The sequence below is a fragment of the Coenobita brevimanus genome, chromosome 97, assembly GCF_032717465.1.
Source record: "Coenobita brevimanus isolate Jiangsu-jjx chromosome 97, ASM3271746v2, whole genome shotgun sequence".
Classification (NCBI taxonomy): Eukaryota; Metazoa; Arthropoda; class Malacostraca; order Decapoda; family Coenobitidae; genus Coenobita; species Coenobita brevimanus.
The window spans coordinates 45,976,241-46,000,261 of record NC_137050.1 but is presented as its reverse complement, the minus strand read 5'-3'; the positions used below and the strand labels follow the sequence as shown (position 1 = coordinate 46,000,261).

At 40.4% G+C, this 24,021-nt stretch overlaps 2 protein-coding genes across 2 annotated transcripts in view; both read left to right on the top strand.

Annotated features, from left to right (window-relative positions):
• The window catches only part of LOC145413688 (uncharacterized), a 616,371-nt gene extending 592,497 nt beyond the window's left edge, over positions 1 to 23,874 (top strand). The window contains exons 18-21 of the mRNA XM_080283343.1: positions 6,941 to 7,057; positions 16,996 to 17,106; positions 21,065 to 21,175; positions 23,869 to 23,874. Of these exons, the coding sequence (XP_080139469.1) occupies positions 6,941 to 7,057; positions 16,996 to 17,106; positions 21,065 to 21,175; positions 23,869 to 23,874 (345 nt within the window). The remainder of the gene's footprint in view (positions 1 to 6,940; positions 7,058 to 16,995; positions 17,107 to 21,064; positions 21,176 to 23,868) is intronic.
• A 28-nt stretch (positions 23,875 to 23,902) lies between these two features.
• LOC145413687 (uncharacterized) overlaps positions 23,903 to 24,021 on the top strand; it is a 247,632-nt gene continuing 247,513 nt past the window's right edge. The window contains exon 1 of the mRNA XM_080283342.1: positions 23,903 to 23,935. Coding sequence (XP_080139468.1) covers positions 23,903 to 23,935 — 33 coding nt within the window. The remainder of the gene's footprint in view (positions 23,936 to 24,021) is intronic.

The following is a 24,021-nucleotide window of genomic DNA, read 5'->3' as shown; positions in this document are numbered from 1 at the left end:
TGACCTTGCCGACCTAATCAGTTCATCATCTCCTTATACTGCAACACTCGCAAAAAGTTTCGTGGAAATCCGTTGTTGGGTTCATGAAATACCACACCCACAAGAGTGTTACAAGCGCTCAGGCCCAAGCACTCACGCACGCACCCATCCAACCACCTGCCCACGGACGGACCAATCACTTAATCCCCTATAAGTGGACGGAAGCATAATGATGCCTTGTGGACTGATGGGTTAAGGCACTCCAACTGAATGGGTCTGTAAGGGTTTACATGCAAGGAAAGTACAGAGGTTATTTGTTCCCTTAACGTCACTCGGGGACGAGTGGGTATGGGCTCTTTCGCCTTAAGTGTCGGGACTGAATAGTCTAAGACCGATCCCCTACGCTCCTGATGGAGTAACAAAGCACTGAATGGTGAGAGGAGCTGACTTTCCGTTCCTCTAATTTTTATTAAGATGTTTCACGTTGGATGCGAAAGGGATGTCTGTTGAGCAAGGAAAAGTGGCTGTGTGTGACAGAAATAAATGAAGAGAAATTGTGAATGAATAAAATGATGACGCAGCCCTGAAAGGATACTCTCACGCATTTGTCCGAGCAGCTGATCAGGTCAAGTGTGGGTAAGGGGGTGGGTCTATTATGATGTGCCAGGGGTAAACCAGCTCTGCTGTCGGGCCCTGCTGCAGATGTCACTGATTGCACTGCGCAGTTGACCCTTGTGCGGTGTGGTGCGGTGAAGGTCTGTCTCTTTTCCCCTTTGGGGCTACGATGCGAATGAATGTGTTTCAATGGATGAGTAAATTGGGAGTGTGTCGTACTGTCTCGGCTACCTCCCTTTCCTTGGGGGAAGCAGCCTAGTTATACAGATATAGAGATAGTTTCACGTTATCTACACTTGTGCCTTCATATCATCCGATCCATTGCTTCCTGGCTGCCATCTCTCCACCTCACATCTCCCTCTTTCACATACATTTCCAGTCTATCCCTCCATCCCATTCTTCGTCTTCCCCTTCTCCTCCTGCCACCATCTCTTTCACGTACTCTCTCCTTGTCATTCATTCATTCCATATTTGTTACATATGGCCAAATCATCTCAGAATGCTTTTACACTCGCTGCAGCTGGTGTGTGTGTGTGTGTGTGTGTGTGTGTGTGTGTGTGTGTGTGTGTGTGTGTGTGTGTGTGTAAAGAAAGTAACTTCAACAATTTTGATAAAAGTTAACAAAACTTGTCAGTAGGATTGTCATCCAACAAGGAATTCTTATATATACTGAGAGAATGAAAGAGAGAGAGAGAGAGAGAGAGAGAGAGAGAGAGAGAGAGAGAGAGAGAGAGAGAGAGAGAGACATTATCTACATCTATATATCGATTTGTCTTTGAAAATATATATATATATATATATATATCATCATCAGCCGTTTGAGTATCCACTGCAGGACCGGCCTATCCCGACCGAAGTCGGGACGATACAGCCAATGTATCTCCACCAAGTGGCTTAGGCTGTCTGGTAGAGATTGTATGTAGGGTAAGAAGTGCATGTAAGTGGAATTGTAGTGTTGGAGTGGCTTTGGATGTGTGTGTAGTCTGTGAACCAAGTATAATCGGCCCGCGCAAGCCGACTGGGTGCAAGAATACTTTATAGTAAGCGACACTGGTTCAACCACAGCACCCCTTGTGTCCACCAATGCAGTACTTGGCCGGGTGAACACTCCCAAATTTTATGACCCTGGCGGGGCGCGAACCCTGGCTCACCCGTGCACGAAACGCACACTCTACCACTGTACCACAGAGGCTCTCTCTCTCTCTCTCTCTCTCTCTCTCTCTCTCTCTCTCTCTATATATATATATAGATAGATAGATAGATAGATAGATAGATATAGATAGATAGATAGATAGATAGATAGATATAGATAGATAGATAGATAGATAGATAGATATACTTGTACAAATATATTACTCAAAAATTATCACAAGATCCACGGGAATGTACACTGTAAGGTCCAGTTGAGTGAAACTCTGCTTTTTGCCATGTTACTGTATGATAACCAACTGTCCATACCAAGATAATGGAAGTCTCAGAGAGAGCAACACTCCTAAATATGCTAGAGCCGAGTGAATGAATTTGCCCTTTCACCCTGCTTGTAGGTAGATTATAATTAAATGAACTTCATTCTTCCCGAATCATTAACTCTTCTACCTACTGTGGTTCAAAGAAGACCAAAACTGAGATGACATTGCTCATTGATCATGGCCGTTTACTTTCCTTTGTAAACTTCATTAGTTACTCTTTGTTCTTCAGTTCAAATCTCTGTATTCTTGTTGTACCTGAACTCTTTCACCAAGTGAAGTGTACTTGGGATAAAAATGGTTTAGATTAACTGTACCGTGTAATCTTGTCCTTTGAATAATTGTTCTATAAAACAACAGAACAGGTAATCGGGTATCCTCAACCGATCCACCGAGATTAATGCAAATGGGTTCTTAACTTTTTTTCCTTACACACAGAGAGTCGTAGTCGGACTTTGCCTTTACCATGTGACCTTGACATTTGAATGATTTATCACAATATTCATGTTTTCGTCGTTTACTGAGCCTTAATTTTCCAACAACCATGTTTTATCAGATCAAAATTAAGCTGAGTTTGCCTTGAGACCTAATGATCTGACATGGCTCCTATACTTTGTTTGTTCTCAAAATCGAATACGTTGACACTTACGTTATTGTCAATAAATATCTATCTATCTATTGCCAGACGCCTCAATCCCGTTTGGGGTGGCCACAAACAAATCGCCTCCAAGTCTCCCTGTCCCCCGCCATTTCACTGCCCTGCTCCCAACTCACACCCCCCTCTCTCATATACCTCTCCACCCCATTCCTCCATCTCATCCTCGGCCTCCCTCTCCCTCTTCCCCCCTCCACCTCACTCACATACATTCTCTTCGTCAGTCTTTCACCCTCCATCCTCTCCACATGTCAATAAATACATAATGTTTAATCTAAATTGGGTTAAATCGAAGCTGACCTTGCTCTATAAACTTGACTTTAGACTTATTGTTCAAGAAATCAATAGCTGACTTTATTCCCTGCAAAGGCTCAACCTTTCCACCAAGATCATTACAGATCAGGTAATTTTGTTTACAAAAACAAGTGTTGAAGTTTGATCTTGCTCTGATACCTTCACCTGTGACTGATTGTTCTTTATACTTACCTTAGTCACGGATTTCCCGGAGAATTGTCGAAACTGGATGAAAGCTGTTATAGCTGAGGATACTTGGTCACCGTATGATTTAGCTCTGTAACTTATACCATTGACCTACTGTTCTAAAAACCAACAGGTCTCCATATGGGCTGTCCCTCTACCCTTCCACCAAGTGTTGCATACTGAATAAAAATTAATTGAGTTGTATTGTTTACACAAATTCAGACAGAGAATGAAAAATGATATATAAACAGACACAGTTCACAGCATAACATCCGCTCACACTGTGTAGGTGTGAGTGAAAGGAAAAGGAGGAGCACTCACGAAGCTCAAAACCCACGCATAATCAACTGGTATAAAGACGGAATTTTTTACTTTTTCGTGTGGCCCTGATCTTGGAATGATTACACTTGTCCACAAATTTTTAACAGTTGTCTGCTTCGGAGATAAAATTTGTCACTTCATGTGGATTTTACTGTGCTGAATTCAAACGTGCCAATAAAAACAGCTGACTTGCTAGTGTTTCTATTATATTTATTTACTTACTAATTTATTTATTTATTTTTTAAATTTACATGTATATACATAATGCCGCCAACAGTTCAATTGTAATCATAGATTACAATCCAATGTATTTCCATCTGTTTTTGCTAAGATTTTTTTTTTTTTTTTTTTTATGCTAGGAAGAAGGAACCAAAGGTCACGAGTCCACAATAACTGTTCCTTCCAAGAGAAAAACAAAATACAAGAGAGAGCCAAATTCAAGATCATGCCATGTATATAAGTCACATATTGTATATCAGTACATAGATCGCTCGTTAATTAGCTTCTGAACTTCGCTTATGGGCTTGTCTCTTATATTCATGAACTGGAACATCCCTTATGACTGTGTTTCAGCGCTGTGTTCCATTTGCCACGAAACCGTTTCCCAGTTGCTGCAATGACCTAGTGAAATCGCTTTTGTTACTACAAGCTTGATGGTTTTCCGATCATCCTTTTAGTTTCCACACGGTGCATTATCAATGCATCATCTAGAAGAGGTTTGCGAATATTTGAGAACCAACAAAAGCACTTTCGTTTATTTTTACTTTAATTAACTTGGAAAATTTCTCACAGAGATACTTGCAGGCCTCATAGATTTTGTCTATTGCTTTGATAAAATCCTTCATCAGACCTAGCTCGATCTGCAAGGATGGACACAAAATAATGCTTAATTCCACAAGTGGTGAATGGTGAATATTTTTTTCTCCCCACCTCCAATGACGGTTGAAGCCGTTGAAATTTCTTGGTGCAGTAAGGCTTTCTTGCCTGACTATCTCATTCACAGAGAAAACAGCTTTACTTTGTATATCCACTCTGCACACCAAGCAAAATGACAATAACTTTCAAATCACCAGAAAGCTGCCACTGATGTTCGTCGTAGTTTATACACCGAAGAAGCTGTGTCATGCCATAAGTTTTCTTCATATGGACTGCATGATCAGCTGGAAAGGATGGCAGAACATTGCCAATGTGCACCAAAGCAGGTTTAAAAATCGAGTTTTATGAATCCCTGAAAAGTCTCCATTCACGTGGATTATTAACGATGATGAGTTCTTCAATCTGAGCATAAATGCTACTGCAAGCTTTAAGATCACCTTCCATGAAGAAGAACTGGACTAGATCAGTTTGATGGTCACGGAACATGGAAATTCTAACATCATTTGCCAGGAAATTCCATTGCCGTAGTCTGGAGTCCAAGAACTCTACCTTACTCATGGGCAGTTCCAAACCCCTCACAAGATCATTCAGTCCACCTTGTGTTGGAAATATGGTTCAATGGAAAAAGGATGAGCCAAAATCTGGGTCAACTGACCTTGATGGTTCAGAACTAGAAACTTCATAGTTCCCCTCTTCCTCATTTGATTCAAAAGAGAAGAATTCTAGTGCTTTAAGGACACGCAGACATCTCCTTTGGGTACTGGGTAAATAGCTGCTGGAGTGTTTAAGTGGTGTAGAGACCCTTTTTTTCTTATTTGACAAACCACCCCAGACGAAGGACAGCATACAAAAGTTCCAATTGCTGTTATGATCTATTGGCTCTCTCCAAATCATTGGTAGAGCAAACGTCATAGATTTCCTTTTCACGATTAACCACTGCGGAAGATTTGTTGCACAAGTGTTACAGAAGATATGTGGAGCCCAGCTCTTGTCTTGAGCTCCAGTTTTGCAGCCAAAATATAGTTGGTAGGCATTCCTAACCACAGCATTAATACTGAGATTTTGTGAAGCAATTGTAATATCGCGCAAAAAAATGAGTATAGCAGAAATTATCTGTCTTGCTTGCACAGATACGAGGCATCACTGTTAACTTTGGCTAGACAGAAATATGTTCTTTTGCAAAATCAAATCATTATAATACAAGTGAGAGGGATACTATATGATTTTCATGTTTATATATGGCAAAACGTTCATTGATTTAATCTGAATAATGATTGCATCACCATTGATGTCTCAGAATGATACAGGAGACATAAACAAATTCAGATAACATCATGCATTTTTTTTTGGCAACCTGACGATACTTTCTAGATTCGGCAAAATAATTTTTTATACATTTAGTCAAAAATTTCCTCGTGTTTGGATAATTCCTGATTTGAAATTTAAACCAGGTTCAGTTATTATTTAACCAGTAAAATACCTCTGTCGGAGAGGTACCAGCGGAGCAATTTAAACACTTACAGATTGAATTTAAAGTTTTTGCTGTAGGAGAATATCTTGATGTGAGAATCACACAATTTTCTGCAGATGCCTTTGCTAACACAGAGCAGATGACACAGCACGCCAGCTTAACGAGGCACATAAAGGCAATACAAAATAAATTAATACATAAATGAATAATAAAAGATTACCAAACCCGCTTCAACAAAGCCTACCTTCACACACTCTAACGCTTGCAATGAAGAAATACCCACAAACTCAATTCATGGGCAGGGCAATAAAAACCGTCGATCAGAATAATGTATTACAAGCCTTCCCTCCAGACACATTAAGGTGAATATTTGTAATAATAACTGACGAGAAAATTGATTGAATAATTTCATAAATCGAAAACTTTTCAGTAATTTCATGGATTGAAAATCTTTCAGAAATTATTAATAAAAAATTATTTAAAAATCTATGATCCGCCGTATCTTTGACGTATGGTTTCAGAATCAAACAAAGAATATAGATGTAAACACTGTCATCCATTAGGTGGAATGGAAATGCAGAACACATATTCTAAAAAATTTAGGCAGCGTTGGTAGCTATATCACTAACTACTGTTTTATGACACCTTTTTTTATTGTCTTATGTAATCAGTATTACATTTTTTTTTTACCAATGAACTTCACGTCATTATATTTTATCGCATTTTAACTGTGTATTATCACTAATGACTAGACCTTGTTTAGCCATATAGCAATTTTGATAGAAACTTCCGTAATACCCAAGTTACACAACAATTTCCTCCCTCAGATGATTAGGTTCTCTTTAATCAATTCGTGCCAAAGTAAAAAATTGAAGCTAATTTTAGTTAAAATGTCTCTAGAGCATCGTAGATCAGACATATGATCGACGTAAAGCTAAAAGTGGTACTGATGGTCTTTAGAAATGTTTAGAATAGTTGGGTTAATAATGTTTTGTCTTTGAAAGATACATTGAATGAAACTATTGTTCATAAGGCATGGGAGTATGTATTCAGGTGTTACCGTATTACCATCCACAGAGACAGTGTGCCGACTACCAGTTCAAGTGTAACAACACCCGATGCATAAGGGGGTCATTCAGGTGTGACGGTGACAACGACTGTGGCGACAACAGTGATGAGATCAATTGTCCCCCGGTGAGTGATACGACAAAACTCTTAAGCTTTCCAACAAGTTTGGCCAAAATCAGACCAAAACTCAGTATATTTACTTTGGATTCCGATTCTTCCGTTTGCCTTCTACCTTTGACTGTTTGTTTTCAAACTCGAATCTTTATCCAAGCTTGTCCTATCTTGAAGTCTTCGACAAAGCTTGGTCTAAATCAGAGCAAAACTGTTTAAGCTGACCTTGCCATGTAACCCTTACCTGCCATTTATCATTGTTAAAAAAATAATAATAATAATGGGTGAACCATACCCCTTCCACGCATTTCCGTCAGATCAGATCAAAGCTGTATTGGTGCTTTTATTCATTTACAGACACACTACTCTGACCTTGACTGAATGTTTTTAAAATCAACTCCATTTATCCTTGCCATACTTTGAAGCTTTCCACAAAGTTTGTTCGTAACAGAACAAAAATAATTTACGTTGACGTTACTATGAGACCTCGACCTTTAACCTATTGTTCTCAGATTAAATTAATCTTTAACCTTTCCCCAAAACGGTTAGATTTTTTTCCCTCATGCAGACAAGAATGTCAAATTTTGACAAGAATGTCATATTTTGACCTTGCCATAGGGCTTTGACTTTTCATTGTCCACAAAATTTAATCCCTTCGTACATGCCATACTCTCAACTTTTCTCCCGAGCATCGGGTAAATTGGACTAAAACTCTAAATGTTGGCAGTGTTGAGATTCATTTGGCATAGATTACTATCCCTGACCTTTGACTTTTATTTCATGAGAAATAGGTCAACCGCCTCCATACCCGAAAAATTCTCCATCACTTTTACTAAATCAGAGAAAGACTTTTACACACACGCACTCACACACACACACACACACACACACACACACACACACACACACTCCTCTTCCTCCTCCTCCTCCTCCTCCTCCACCTCCTCCTCCTCCTCCACCTCCTCCTCCTCCTCTTCCTCCTCCTCCTCCTCCTCCTCCACCTCCTCCTCCTCCTCCTCCTGCTCCTGCTCCTCCTCCACCTCCTCCTCCTCCTCCTCCTATTACTATTAATATTACTACTACAACTGCTACTACTACTACTTTTAATTTTTTTTTTTATTATTTTATTGCTTTTCAAGGTATGGCTTATTTTTTAAAAACTTTCTTCTTTCTTGGTTTAAGCAAAATTTTAATGAATTGAGTACAATATTTTTAAAGTATATATATCTTCAAGATATTGGTTTGGGGGATTATTTTTTAAAATTAAACATTTTTAGTATTATTTTTGTTATATGTTGAGTGATTAACAAATCATTGTCATTTTATTGGGCATTTATATATCTATTTTCGTTTTTTTTCTTTTAATATTATTATTTGCTGAATATTTTAACAATTATCATTCAACTTGCGCTTGTGTGTACGTGGGTTACATGTCTTTGTTGACCACGAAATGAGTGACAACAGTACACTGAGAAAATTATGGCAGTGTAGAGGGATGTTCTGAATGATATACTTTGTTACATACAGAATGTTACATTACAGAATGATATCAGACTATGTTCAGTAATTATGTTACGAAATTAAATGAATTGAATTGAAATTACTACTACTACTACTACTACTACTACTACTACTGCTACTACTACTACTATTACTACTATTGTTTAATGCAGCGTATAATCTCCATTCATGTTTATATTGTATTTTCAGGACCAACAGTCACAGAAACACAATTCACAATTTGAGGATGTGATGGAAAGGTTAAAACTAACATTCGTACTTTAGTCTTTCGTTCTTAAACACGTCCACTATTGTAGTTGCTTAGCATATCCTAAACTTTTAATATGAATTTTTTAAATAATATATTAGTTCAACTATTACAGTGGAAACAAATCCTTAATCCGCCGCAGCCTCAGATCAATGCAGCTCTTTAACACAGTAGCTTCGTAGTCCTTACCCACCAGAGAGACAGGCCCACAACCACCACCCCTTAATCCCCCACGTACGGCACGAGCACTGCAGACACCAACACTACTAGGTACCACTTTATCCTGGCAACAGTCACAACAACAACAACAAACTGCTGGTGGTGGTGGTGGTGGTGGTGCTACTACTACAACTACTACGACTACCACTACTTGTTACTACTACTACAATATCAACAACAACAAATACTACCACTGCTACTACTACTACTACTACTACTACTACTGCTACTACTACTACCACTACTACAGTTGGCAGGCATTCCTAACCACAGCATTAATACTGAGATTTTGTGACGCAATTGTAATATCGCAAACAAAAACGAGTATATAGCTCTGCCCCCACAAGGGGAGAATCACACCAGCCGCGAGCCAATACATACGAGTATATAGCTCGGCTTGGAATATGACATTTACCTTGACCTACTTTCAGCAGTTTCGACCTCGCACGATATTTTCATCCCTACTACACACCTGTTATAATTTTATGATGATATGTTGAGCGGTTGCGATGTTATCGTTGCAACAGACACACAGGCATTCACCAACTGTCACCACTTTCGACCTCGTAGGAGATTTTCACCTCTGCTACACACCTGTAAGATTTTGTGTTGATATCATTATTGACTGCTAAATGATCGTGGTAACAGACACACAGACCTTGACCTACTTTCACTAATTTAAAACTCTTGATCACCTTTTTTTCCTACTACTTTCATGTGAAATTTTGTGATGATATCTTGAGCGGTTGCGAAGATATCGTGCTACCACACACACACACACACACACACACACACACACACACACACACACACACACACACACACACACACACACACTGATAACAATACCAGCTTCGGTATCGCGGCTGGTAAATAATACTACCACCACTACTACTATTACTACTGCTACTACTACTAGTACATCTAGTATGAGGCGCGTTTCCCTACATAACCATTGACTGAGCTTTTGAAATTATTTTTGCCTTTAATCATTTGACAACTAACCAAGGAGGAAATTTGTCCCAAGTGGTAAACAGATCCAAGGAGGAAAATATGTCTACTGGAAAAACATGTTCAAAGGGAAAGTCGGTTCATAGTAGGAAAATGGGCTAGTTGAACCGTACTTAGATGTAATATTTTGTGTATTCCAATAACTAGTAAAGATACATAATTCACATACACTAATCGTTATCAGATACTGATCAGACGAAACCAATCCCCATGTAACTTGTCACAAATTTCTGTAATGGAGACAAGGTATGCCTCAGTTCACCCAACAGACCTTTTCTAACTACTATTATCTTTGTCCCTAAAATAATAACCTTTATAGTTATATGCACAGTTGGACTTCCTGCACTGAGTACACAGAGTACATGACTGAATAATATATACTATCTTTTTTCTTATTTGCTATATATCTGTTCACCATTAGCCTTGCAATTTTTCATATCAGAGTGCTTATATTATAATTATTATATTTAATTCGCCTTCCTCCCTTCTCTATCAGTTTTTAATGTTGCATTTCTTTTATAACTGCTTGTAATATAACCGCTAGACTTAAGAATGAGGGTTAACTTATCAGCGTTTGTATCTCAACAGAAAACGTATTACTTCGATATAGAAGACTGTACATTAGACCAATTGTTTTATTGATGTAATTGATAGCTTTCAAATATTTCAATTATCAACAACTGAATATTGATCGTGCCATATCCACTGAACACAGACTAAACCCAGTCTGGTAGTTCATAGACAAGAATAATGGAGATAATAGGTCGGAGAGGATATATCCACATATTGCCGTGACTGAGACCTTTGGGACCAGTTCATGTTATTTTCCTTGTTTGGAGGTGATTGTGTTACCGTCCTGGCCATTAACCCACCTTTCTGAAACATGAGCTAGATTTATCGGTCTGCTTCAACATATTAATTTCTAAAAATAAGATTTTAATTTATGTATGAAATGAACACTACTAAAATCAAGTATGATTATTAGTGGCATAGTTTTAGGTAAGTTTTTAACAATCATCGCATTTAACAGGCGGCATTACCCGTCTCTGAGAGAGAGAGAGAGAGAGAGAGAGAGAGAGAGAGAGAGAGAGAGAGAGAGAGAGAGAGAGAGAGAGAGAGAGAGACATAGTGGAGCATTTTGAAAAGAAAAATATGTGAATAATAAAAAAAAAAAAAAATGCTGTGACCCACACACAATGATGAGATTGTTGATCGGGTTAGTAGCTTAATAACATTGACCTGGGACTGGGTTCTGGGACAAGCTGATGAGCAAATTCGTGCCGTAATTAGGTTTTTATTCTGCCGCAACAGAAAGGGAAGGAAAGTACATGTCGTCACGTGTCTCCTGATTTTCTCACAAAAAAGAGTCCAGTGGAGTAGACTGTAGCACCAGTCGAGCAGGGCAGTACTCCCAAGGTGGATGGAAAGCTGATGATAGGGAGTGCTGGAGCTACCGTTTCATCAGCCCTCAGGACTAGTTCCTGACCATCCCCCTTTGCTGAACTTTTTCAGTGTCTCAGTTACACAGAGAGTAGGCCAGCATGCTCTCCAACACAAATTTCTCTAACTATCTACACCAAACTACATGCACAGTACTCACTACACTTCCTTTTCCAAAATTCAAAAAAGAATCATCACGTTTCATCACCCAGCCTCGGAGTCCCTAGGGGGGAGGACCATAAATGCCCCCACCTTCCGCCCCTCTCCCGGTGACGACTCGAGGTGCCTGGAACCACTGTCTGACTCTCTTCTTCTTCATTTCTGCAACATTCGCGGCCTTTCCTCTAACTTTCTCTCTGTTGAGCACCACCTATCCTCTAAACCTCACCTTTTTCTAACTGAGACTCACCTGTCTGAGGCAACTGACAGCAAACCCTTTTCTGTATCCTCCTACGTTCTCTATACTCATTTGAAAGCCAAAGGTGGCTGTTGTGTATATATAAACAACGACTTATCTTGCTCTCGTGTTCCTGAACTCGATTCTTCTGAATTCTCTACACTCTGGCTTCGGCTTTCCTGTCATTCTCTGACTAAATATATCTGTGCAGTTTATTTATCCCCTAATTCTACTATCAAAAATTCTTCGACTATCTTACTTCTACGATGGAACACATTCTATCCATTTCTTCTTTCTCTGAAATTTCCATTCTAGGATATTTCAATGTTCACCACCACCTTTGGCTCTCCTCTCCTTTCACTGATCCACCTGGTGAACAAGCCTACATCTTTTCTATTCTTAATGACCTAGAGCAGCTTGTACAGCACCCTACCCGTATCCCAGACCGCCTTGGAGAGAGCTCCAACATACTTGATCTCTTCCTTACAACTAATCCTTCCGCTTACACTGTTAATCCTTTCTCTCCGTTGGGCTCCTCTGATCTCAACCTTATCACCTTAACATGTCCTATCACTCCGGTACGGCCTGTGGACCTTCCAGGGAAACGTCGTCTGTGGCATTTTGGAGCCGCGGATTGGGAGGCCCTCAGGCTGTACTTCTCTGATTTTCCCTGGAATGATTATTGCTTCCATGGCCGGGAGCCATCTGAGTGTGCCTTGCGCATTACGGAGGTTATTCTCTCGGGCATGGAAGCATACATTCCTTTCTCATATCCTTTGACTAACGCAAGAAATTCTTGGTTTAATCATGCTTGTTCTCATGCTGTCCACGACAAGGAGAGGGCCTACAAAAGGTACCGGAGCCAACCCACCCCTGAATCACATCATCTTTACGTTTCTGCCCGAATCGTGCTAAGTCTGTTCTTCGCTCTGCTAAAAACAGTTTCATCCGTACTAAATGCTCTCAATTCTCCAACTCAAATTCTTCCCGCTCCTTCTGGCACCTTGCCAAAAACCTTTCTAACAACTTTACCTCATCATCCTTCCCTCCTCTTTTCTACTCTGATGGTTCTGTAGCTATTTCTTCTACTGATAAAGCAGATCTCTTCCCACAGACTTTCTCCTCCAATTCCATCTTAGACGATTCCGGTTCTGTTCCTCCATCACTTCCCCCCTCTGATTTCCTCATGGCTGACATTAAAATTTCTTCAGCTGATGTATTTTCTGCCATCACTGGCCTCAATACTAACAAGGCATATGGGCCTGATGGAGTCCCTCCTGTTGTTCTCAAGAACTGTGCTTCTTTACTTACACCCTGCCTAGGCAAACTATTTCGCCTTTGTCTGTCAACTTGTACCTTTCCTTCTTGCTGGAAGTTTGCTCTCATTCAGCCAGTCTCAAAGAAGGGTGACCACTCCCAACCCTTCAACTATCGTCCAATTGCTTTGACATCCTGTATTTCAAAAGTTTTCGAGTCAATTCTCAATAGAAAAATTTTAAGGCATCTTTCCTATCACAACCTTCTTTCTCATCATCAGTACGGGTTCCGTCAGGGACGCTCCACTGGCGATCTTATCACCTACCTTTCAGACTCCTGGTCCTCCTCCTTTCGGGACTTTGGCGAAAGCTTTGCCATTGCACTTGACATCTCAAAGGCTTTCAGTCGAGTCTGGCATAAATCTTTAATTTCCAAACTGCCCTCTTACGGTTTCTATCCTTCTATCTGTACCTTCATCACTAGCTTCCTTTCTGATTGTTCTATAGCCACTGTTGTAGACGGCCACCATTCTTCTCCTAGATCTATCAACAGTGGTGTTCCTCAGGGGTTTGTCCTATCACCAACTCTCTTCCTTTTATTCCTCAATGACCTTCTAAGCTGTACATCTAACCCTATCCACTCATACGCTGATGACTCCACCCTTCACCTTTCCATTCGGTTCCCGCAACGCCCATCTCAGTAGTTACTTCAACAAACAAGGGATGAGGCTATGGCACACCTAATGTCTGACTTGGCTAGTATCTTTGACTGGGGTAAAAATAATCTTGTTGTTTTTAATGCATCTAAGACTCAGTTCTTACACCTATCAACCCGTCAAAATCTTCCACAGGTATAGCCACTAATGTTTAATAATATTCAGCTTAATCCTGCATCATCCTTGAACATGCTTGGGGTTTTATTTACTCGGGACTTATCTTGGAAAGATCATATTACATCTCTTGTAAAATCTGCTTCCAAGAGATTGGGTGTCCTAAGCCGACTCTGTTCTTTCTTTATCCCTGCACAATTGTTGACTCTATACAGAGGTTTTATCCACCCCATTTGTGGAGTACAAGTCTCATGTGTGGGGAGGCTCCCCACATACAGCTCTTCTCAATAGGGTGGAGTCAAAGGCTTTTCGTCTCATTAACTCTCCTCCTCTTACTGACTCCCTTCAACCTCTGTCTCTTCGCCGCACTGTTGCATCTTTATCTCTTTTCTATCGCTACTTTAATGGTCACTGCTCCTCTGAACTGTCTGCATGCATTCCTCCACCTCTACGACGGGCACGTAGCACCCGTCTAGCAGCAAACTCTCATCCCTTTTCTGTCCAACTCTCTAATGCAAGAGTTAACCGTTACTCCCAGTCCTTCATTTATGCAACAAGTCAACTCTGGAACTGTCTCCCTCTGTCTGTATTTCCTGCTGCCTATGATCTACAGTCTTTCAAACGCAGTGTGTCCAGGCATCTCGAAATGAACGGATCTTGAATTTGGCTCTGTCTTGTATTTTGTTTTTCTCTTGGAGGGAACTGTTATTACGGGCTCATGGCCTTTGGTACCTTCTTCCTCGCATAAAAAAAAAAAAAGTACCTTGGTTAAGAAAAGCATATCATTGTATGTTATATCTGTTTATGTGGGATGAACAAGGAAACGAGGGTGCAAAACATCCTGTGTATATAGTTCTCTCTACAAGAAGAAATCCAAGTTGCGACATGCACTCGATCGTAAATATGTATGAGAATGCAACCCATGGCTTGCTAGTACCAGAGTCGTCCAGTGTCTGTGAAGAGAAACAGCTTCTTTCATAACCAGCTAAAGAATCATATTTCTTATTTATTATCACTGATCAGAGACATACACAAGGTCACAGCTTGTCCTACACAACACATCAGCGCAGTACTGGCTGGCGGAATCAGGATTCAGATCCCGAGTGTGCCCCTTGTCTTAGAAACCGTTGATAATACACTTGGTTTTACACTGTGTAAGAAAACATCATTTTAAAAATTGATTTGTCCAAGCGAGAGCGAGGACGACTTACTCCAGCCGAAATCCATTTAAGAGTATTAAGAAATGTTCAAGTTGGGATGTAAAAATGTATCGCTTACCACTTGGGATCTCTGTAGGCTACTATAGTACAGGTTTGGGAATCTAAAAAAAAATGTATCGGTCATCATTTGGAGAGATCTCTGTAGGCTGCTGTAGTACAGGCTGGAGTGTAAAAAGTATCCCTCACCATTTGTGGAGATCTCTGTAGGTTACTGTAGTACAGGCTGGAGAGTAGAAGAGTATCCCTCACCTTTTGGAGAAACCTCTTTATGCTATTACAGGATATATAGGATATATACTGCTCACCCTTGTGGAATGGATGTGGAGAGGTTGCACTAAAACAAGTAGACAAAATTCAGAACAAAGCTGTTGGAATTACTAATAACCCATCTATTATAAATAAATTACCTCCCCTACAAGTAAGAAGGAATGTTGCCTCCCTCGCATTATATTACAGATAATGTCATGACAAATGCTCAGACGAAATTGGGTCCATTGTGCCACCTCTTCATGCCTTCCTTTGTGCTACACGGGCATCTGGTAGCACTCATGACTGGAATGTCACACAGCCATATTGCAAAACTTCTGCCTATCAGATTTCTTTAATTCCCCGAACTGCATCTTTATGGAACTCGCTTCCTCGGAGTTTCTTCCCCTTAAATTTGAACCTACAGCTGAGTCCAACTGTTACTGATACTTTACGAATGGAGGGCGCCACTAATCTGGTGTATGGATTACTATTTTTATTCATTTGTTTTTCCCTCCTCTCTTCTGTTATGAAAAAAAGGTTGGAGTGTAAAAAAGTATCCATCACTGCTGTGGGCTACTATCGCCATTTGAGGAGACCTCTAACAGCATTAAGGTGTGAAATATTACTAATATGAGTCAAAATTTGCACCGTACGTGTTCGAACACGTTCCACATCTTCAGTGTGGATTTCTGTTTCATAATACAGTCACCCCATCAGCAGCCGGTATGAAGCATGAAGTCAGGCTAACCAAGCACGAATATGTAACTATGATAGAGCTGTCATCATGTTTCAAGTGGTAAACTTAATCTTTGAACAAAACAGCGACAAGACTTTTCTCTTTGATTCCATACACATAAATCAACTAGGCAGACATGAAACATCTTAGTTTCAGTATAACATTTAGATCAAAGAAAAGAACCCCGTTCTCTATCCATTGGCGCTGCTGGTAGACCATTGTCAGAATTATATTCTGTTGATAATATTCAGCAAGTTATCATCTCCATATATCTTTTATGCCCTTCGATTATCATGGATCCCATCAACTCGATATATGTTTTATACCTTTCACATTCCTTGGCCATATACTCTATAAGATCCTGTCTCCGGATACATGAAAGGAACACAGAACTATTTGAAATTTTTAGTTAATACACACAGACTAAGCCGGCAAGGAACAAGCGAGGTTGGCCACTCATGTAATAAATATCTTTATATAGTACCCTACCAATACACTGATACACTCCTGGTAGGTCAAATGAACTAACTGATTGTAGAAACCTTCAACTAGCACACATAAGGAGTCAAGCGAATTTACCTATATAAACTAATAGCACTTAGTTTTAAATCCATGCACACACAGATCCCAAGACGAACACACCACGCATTCTTCCCTTTCCTATATATCCACTCTACCAACTCCGTGTGTCCCTCACCTCATTTCACTCCTTTCTGTGTCCACTCCAGTCTTTGTTTCTCTTCTGCACCATACTTACATTTATTCCAAAAGCTGGACCCTCATTACATCATATACTGTGACTAACCATGTGATGTCCCCTTCTACAGTGCGATCATGACGAGTTCCGGTGTGACAATAACAAATGCATCCCTGCGTCCTATAAATGTGACAGTGACAACGACTGCGGTGACTATAGTGATGAGAGAAACTGCTCAACGGTAAGTTTATTGAAAATAAGGACGGTTTTTGTTATTCTGAAAATCCTATAGCCAGGTCAGCAAGAGACTGACTGAAGACCTAATTTTCCCCCATTTACTTACGGGTTGGTACTACTATTATTAGGGCAAACCACATTTTACTACGCGCACTTACATAATTCTTTGATATGAAGAAGCATGCTTAACAATAATAGTAATATTTGAGAGGCGTCATATCACAGAAGGAAGTTTACTAATCAGTCTGACTTGTGGAGAACTCTTATCTCGAAAAGTACATAAGTAATTGGTTATAGAAAATAATTAACCTCCTGTATCACCTTCTGCCTTTATGTTGAATCTATTTATTCTCCATTGCTGATCTGTTTTCACCCACATAATTATGTCAGTATCAAAATATGTACCTCTCTCTCTCTCTCTCTCTCTCTCTCTGTCCCCCCCCCCCCTCTCTCTCTCTCTCTCTCTCTCTATCCATTTGGGATATAAGCTACGTGAGGTTGACTTCCAAGGTCATTTGAGGTTAATAGTAATAGTAAACCTGTGTCCACAAATAGTGTGTGTTATTCTGCAAAAGTTGAAATAGTAAGTTCCTGGACCTCTCATAATCCCTCTTCAGAAGCGTAAAAGTTACATGGTCTTTCTGGAGTGGAATGAAAGATTGAACCAGAACAAATAGGGTTCGAGTGCTCGCCTTTTTGGCCCAGAGACACGACTGGTGTGTTTTTGCAGATACAACTGCCATATTTTTACAATAAACCTTTTCTTATAGACAAACAGAATCCAAACATTTCCGTTCTGTGGTAACCATGACAAAATACGAGAGCATGCATAGCCCCGTCTCCATCTCCATTTGAAGAGGCAGAGGATCTCTGCTTAGATGGGTTTATTTGATTTAAAATTTTAACAACTGTCGTACTTGAATAAACATATACATACTGTGCACGTCAAACAAGAATTAGAAAGTAAACTGGAAATTCAGTATTTCTGGTGAAAATGCATTCTTGCTACCAGCTGGTCGAGAAACAGGAAGGACAAACAAGAGATTATTTTCCATATGGAAATGACAATACATATTTCAGTTTGAAGCTTAACAGATTAGAAAAATACCATGAACAGACAGGTAGACAACACCAAGGGGAAACAAACAAGAAGCCAGTGGACTGTTGGTTCTCATTCATACCCCAAACTTCGCCTGGATCTCTCCGATTGTTCTACGTCAAACTAGTCACTTCAAAATTCTAGGAATTCATTTTGCATTGCCTTCATTTATTCTCTCCAAGATGTTTGACGAGTTTCTCACAAATAATGCCTCTGAACAATATTTTAAAAATTAAGTTCTCTCGCCAGTCAATCCAAGTACTTAATACAAGATCATTGCTCCCCTGAGAAATATGCCGTGCCCTCCATCAGGCTAAGAGGCCAGTTTTGGAAGCAGTGTTGTTGCGAATGTAATGTACAAGTCATGAGTATACGGGAATCTATTCCTTTATCCCACCTCCACCCCATCTCATTTTCACAGATCGATTTTTAATTTTCACTCATACTTACTTTCTTTTCTTAGTATATACTTTATCAATTTCTTGTTACCCCGATTTCACTGATTTTCTTCCGTCTAAATTACCACTGTCCACCGCCACCAATCCCTTTGCCAATATAAATGTAACTGTAACAGTCAACAATCAGCGGGAAACCCCCAGGACCGAACCTTTACCTTGGGGGAATGGGTAGCCAGCACCATTATCCATATTGGCAAAATATGCATGTGGAAGGTGTGTGTATATTCGGGGTGATAAAATACAGTTCATGTGCACTAGAAATGGTATATTTTGTAGGTAAGATTGTCAAGGTTTCAAAGACATACAAAAAAATGAAGGGATAAATACCAGCACCCTATGTAAATGCATTCCTATCTTTGGGCTTCGCGCTTTTTTTTTTTTTTTTTTTTAATAAGAAGACCAGAGTGATCACGAGATGACTGACATCAAATTACTTAATATTCCTTTGTATCCCCTCTAAGCGTTCTTTATCTTTCTCATTTCTTCACTTTTATCTCTTTCCACTTTTTTTTTTTTTGTATTTTCCCTTAATTCATTGAGTTTCAACATACACTGTGGACATCGTATATTTATCTGTCTATCTATCTTTTTAACGCATATCTTTCTGTTTATCTATCAGGCTATCTCTCTATACATCTATCTATACAGTATATCTACATATATACATTTACATATACACGAGAATGAATTTCTGTCTGTCCGCTTGTCTGTCTGTCTTCTATGGAAATCGAGGACTATCCATGTGGATCTTTCTCAACAGCTCTATTAGATGTAACCTTTTACGACGAATTTAATGGTGGATATTACCAATGGTGTATTGTAGCGGCCATAATGGGAGAGGGCAGCGTTTGCAAACTTCCTGTTCTATTGTTTGCAGATAATGCTGTAGGCTATCTGTCTTTCATTCCTTCATTCTGTACTCGTGCTTCTGCCAACGGTGAATTTACATTCACTCATCTGTCTCTATTTCTGTCATTATTTTCTCTTCCTTCTGCCTGTGGGTGGCTGTACACTGAGTGACAAGCCAAATGGTTTCCTGTACACCAGGAAACCATTTACTTCGCTGGGTGGTAACCATATAACCAAATTGGGCGCCTGGTGGTTTAGTGAGTAATTACGGCGCTCCAATCGGATTGAGCTGGTGAAGGTTTATATCCAAGGGATGGTTAGGGTTTATTGGTCACGTAATGCCACTCAGGGATGAGTGAGACTGGTCACTCTCATCTTAAATGTTAGGACCAACCTGCCTAGCCCCGGCTTCCTACGCTGCTCATGGGGCGATATAGGATTGGATGATGATGATGACTTAAGGAAAGACAAAGGGGAGCTGCAAGGTTTGGCGAAGGAGTTTGGGAGAGTGTGTAAGAAACGGAATCTAATGATGAATGCATTGAAAAGTAAAGTTATGGTCTTAGAGAGAAATGAAGTCACTGAACACACAGTGAGGATGGATGGTGAGGAAATAGAGACTGTGAATGTGTTTAAGCACTTGTGTAGTGTTATGAGTAAGGGTGGAAGTTTAGAGGGTGAAGTGCTCGAAAAGCTACAAAAGGAAAGAAAGGTTGCCGGTTCTTTGAAAGCAGTGATAAGAAATAGGGAATCAGGCATGGAAGTAAAGTAGTCGCTGCTTTATAGTACTGTTATGTCAACTCACGTATAGAAGCGAAGCTTGGACATTGCTGAAAGGACAAAATTCAAGAGGAAGACCAGGGGGAACGAGTTATTTGAGAGGATCATTTGGAGTTACATGGAGTGACAGATTAATAAATTAGCAAGTGAAGGAGCATCGTGGTGTTGATGTGGATGTTATGAAGAGCGTTAGCAGCAATTCAATGTGGAGGTTTGGCCATAAAGAATTGAGGGAGAGCGTGAGACTAACGAGGAGAGTGTATGTGAGCGAAGTGGAGGGTGGGAGAGGGAGGGAGAGACCGAGGATGAAATGGAGGGATGGAGTAGACAGGTTTATGAGAGAGGGTGTGTGTGAGTTGGGATGAGGACAGTGTAATGGCAGGGGACAGGATAACATGACGGCGATTTCTTTGTGGCCACCTCTTATGGGACTCAACTACCATATAGTTTTTTTCTTCTACAACCATGTAGCTATGAGTATTATGAGTCGGATGGCTGGACAGATTGGTGAGGTGGGTAGGCAGGGCTGGTGGATGGGAGTGTAGTGGGAAAACAGGTCTATGGTAGGAATAAATCCACAGGGAAATAAACCCAAGAAGGAATAAAGGTTCTGTGGGTAAAATGGGAAACCAGGGGATCTTCTCCCACACGGGTTTTGTCCATCCAGGGTACCAGGCAATGCCTGTACGCGCGATCATAGATATTACACGGGGAACGCCCAGTGCCCCTGTTAGTAGTATAAATTTTGACAATTAATATAATGTCGCCACCCACAGTGTTCTGCTGGCCGATTCCATTGTGAAAACAACAAATGCATTCGTTCGGGCTATCAGTGTGACGGTGACAACGACTGCGGTGACAACAGTGATGAAAGGAACTGTACAACGGTGAGTTTTAGTATGTTATGGACGATTAAAGACAATTACTGATCTCTCTTTTGGTGAAATGTAGTAGTTAAAGCAGCAAATAATAAATTTAGTTATAAACTGTTTACTTCTAACATAAAATGTACTTGGCAAAGTTATTACCACGTTATGTTTTGGTGAGTTAAGAATATGTAGGAAAGAAGACGCTAAAATAATAAAGTTGGATAAACATATTATACCAGCTGATACATAAAGTTTGTTTTTCTCCATCATAGCCTCTCTGTCCACTACAAGCACCGATAACTGCAGTTAGATATACTCGGGTAGTTAGATGTTGTGTTCTGCTTGTAGCCACATTATGAACTTTACCAAATGAATAAAAGCAACGAAGATTTGTTAGGAAGGGGAATTCAATGTATTAGGGTTATATGAGGAAGAGAGAAACAGGAAAAGACTGAGATATCTTGAGGTGATCGAGGAAGATTCATACTATGGCTGGGAAGGGGACACATTTTTCCACCAGTTTAATCTCTCGGTGCATGCCCGAGCACCAGTTTGATATCCACATGCATGCCTGTCTATGAGAGAAGGGATGGATACTTAACAGTCATTATGGTATAACTATGTGCTCGAGTGGGCATATTGCTGGGTGAGAGAATGGGATGGGTGATTGGACGGATGGGTGAACTGGTGAGGGTAAATGTTGTGGTTGGTTGAGCATGGTGGAGTGGGTATTGAAGGTCAAGTGGGATGGGCAGGATAAGTAAGACGCTGGATGGGTGAAGCGGATGTGGGAGCACGCAGAGCCAAGAGAGTGGGGTGGAATATGATTGGTCTGTAGGGATAGTTTGGAGGACATGTGTCTAAGTTGTCTAAGTAGTGTGGAATGAATGGGACGGGAAATCAAGATATGCATGTGCGTAGTCGGAGTGTCTGGGATGGTTGGGTGGGTGGGTGGTTAGTGGAGAAATAGGGCCAGGGAATCAACTGGGTCCACGGTGGGAAGAGTTCAACAAATGAAAATGACTGTGTTCCTGGGTAAACTGGCCCAGACAGCAACTTAGGTCCAATGTGCAAATATGCAAGATGTCCAGGGGAGGCTATAGATCCAAGTGCAATATTCGATGTTTCCGAGTATGAACACACATTTATGTACAGGATAATGCCTAATTGAAGAAAAAATTACTGTCAATGTTTATTTTTAGGAGCTGAATGCCTTCTAAAGTGGAGATATACTTTAATTACTGGTAATTAAATGAGAATAAGAGTAAAGTGATGAAGTGTACGAGATTGGTAGATGGTAGGGAAATGAATATAGTTTTGAATGGTGAGTTGCTTGAGGAGGTAAATTGTTTTAAATATCTAGGGTCACATGTTGCTGTGGATGGAAAAACAGATGCAGAAGTGAAGTTTAGAATAAATGAAGTAGGAAAGGTGCTGGGAGGAATGAAAAAAGTGTTTAAATGTCGTTCGCTTAGAATGGATGTAAAGAGAAGGCTGTATGAGGGTGTTGTGGTACCGACTGCGTTATATGGGGCTGAAACATGGAATATGGGTGTAGCAGAGAGGAAAAGTTTGAATGTAATGGAGATGAGGTGTCTGAGGAGTATGTGTGGAGGGACGCGTATGGATCGAGTGCGAAATGATGAAGTGCGAAGGAGAACTGGAGTTGTTCGGGAGATGGCTGGTAGAGTTGAGCAGAGGGTGTTGCGATGGTTTGGGCATATGGAGAGAATGGATAATGAGCGATTGGTGAAAAAGATAACTAGATCTGATGTGAGAGGTGTAAGGCTGAGAGGAAGACCACGAATAGGATGGATGGACAGTGTGAAGAGAGCGCTGGATGCGAGAGGGATGTCTGTTGAGCAAGGAAGAGTGGCTGTGCGTGACAGAAATAAATGGAGAGAAATTGTGAATGAATAAGTGATGACGCAGCCCTGAGGGGATATTCTCCCGCATTTGGTCTGATCAGCTAGTCAGGTCAGGTGCGGGTAAGGGGATGGGTCTGTTATGATGTGGCAGGGGTAAACCAGCTCTGCTGTCGGGCCCTGCTGCGGATGTCACTGATTGCATTGCGCAGTTGACCCTTGTGCGGTGTGATGCGGTGAGGATCTGTCCGTTCTCCCCTTTGCGGCTAAAATGCGAATGAATGTGTTTGAATGGATGAGTAAATGGGGAGTGTGTCGTCCTGTCTCGGCAACCTCCCTTTCCTTGGGGGAAGCAGCCTAGGTATATAGATAGACAGACTGGTATACTGAGAACTGCATATAATTAAAGCAATATGTTTGTCAGTCTGTTTCAAAGCTTTGTTCATTATCCCAGCTTTTCGAGCATGGGTTGAATAAGCATAAATTTTGAGAGATTCTTGTAAGCTAAACACGATATGGAGAAATAGCTAAAATACAGTCTATATTAATTAAGAGATACACAGTTGCACAAAGAATTTATTAAAAGTCACAACATACTAAAGGTTCAAAGATTTGTATAGTAGTTGTAGCTTTTCCTGGCAAAGGAATAATTTCCAGTCTAATACACTAAAAAGCAAACGACAGTTCTTTCCCACTTGTATAAAACAGCAGAAAAATCATTCAAAGCACGAATCATTTTAACATAATTCTTATTGTTCCAGTCCCATTTATTAGTTTCTATACTTAATGAGTAAGCTGTAACTGTTAATATCCAATTCTACTATAACGATGCTAAATTTGTTTCAGATTTAATGTTTCAAACTAATATTTTACCTTTAGAATGCTATATTTTGGATTTCCCCATGGTGAACACGTAGGTTGGCGGTAGGTGGACGCGCTCACCATCCACTCACGCGATGTAGTGCCGCTTTGGGTGCCTGTCCTTCCTCTATTGTCTTT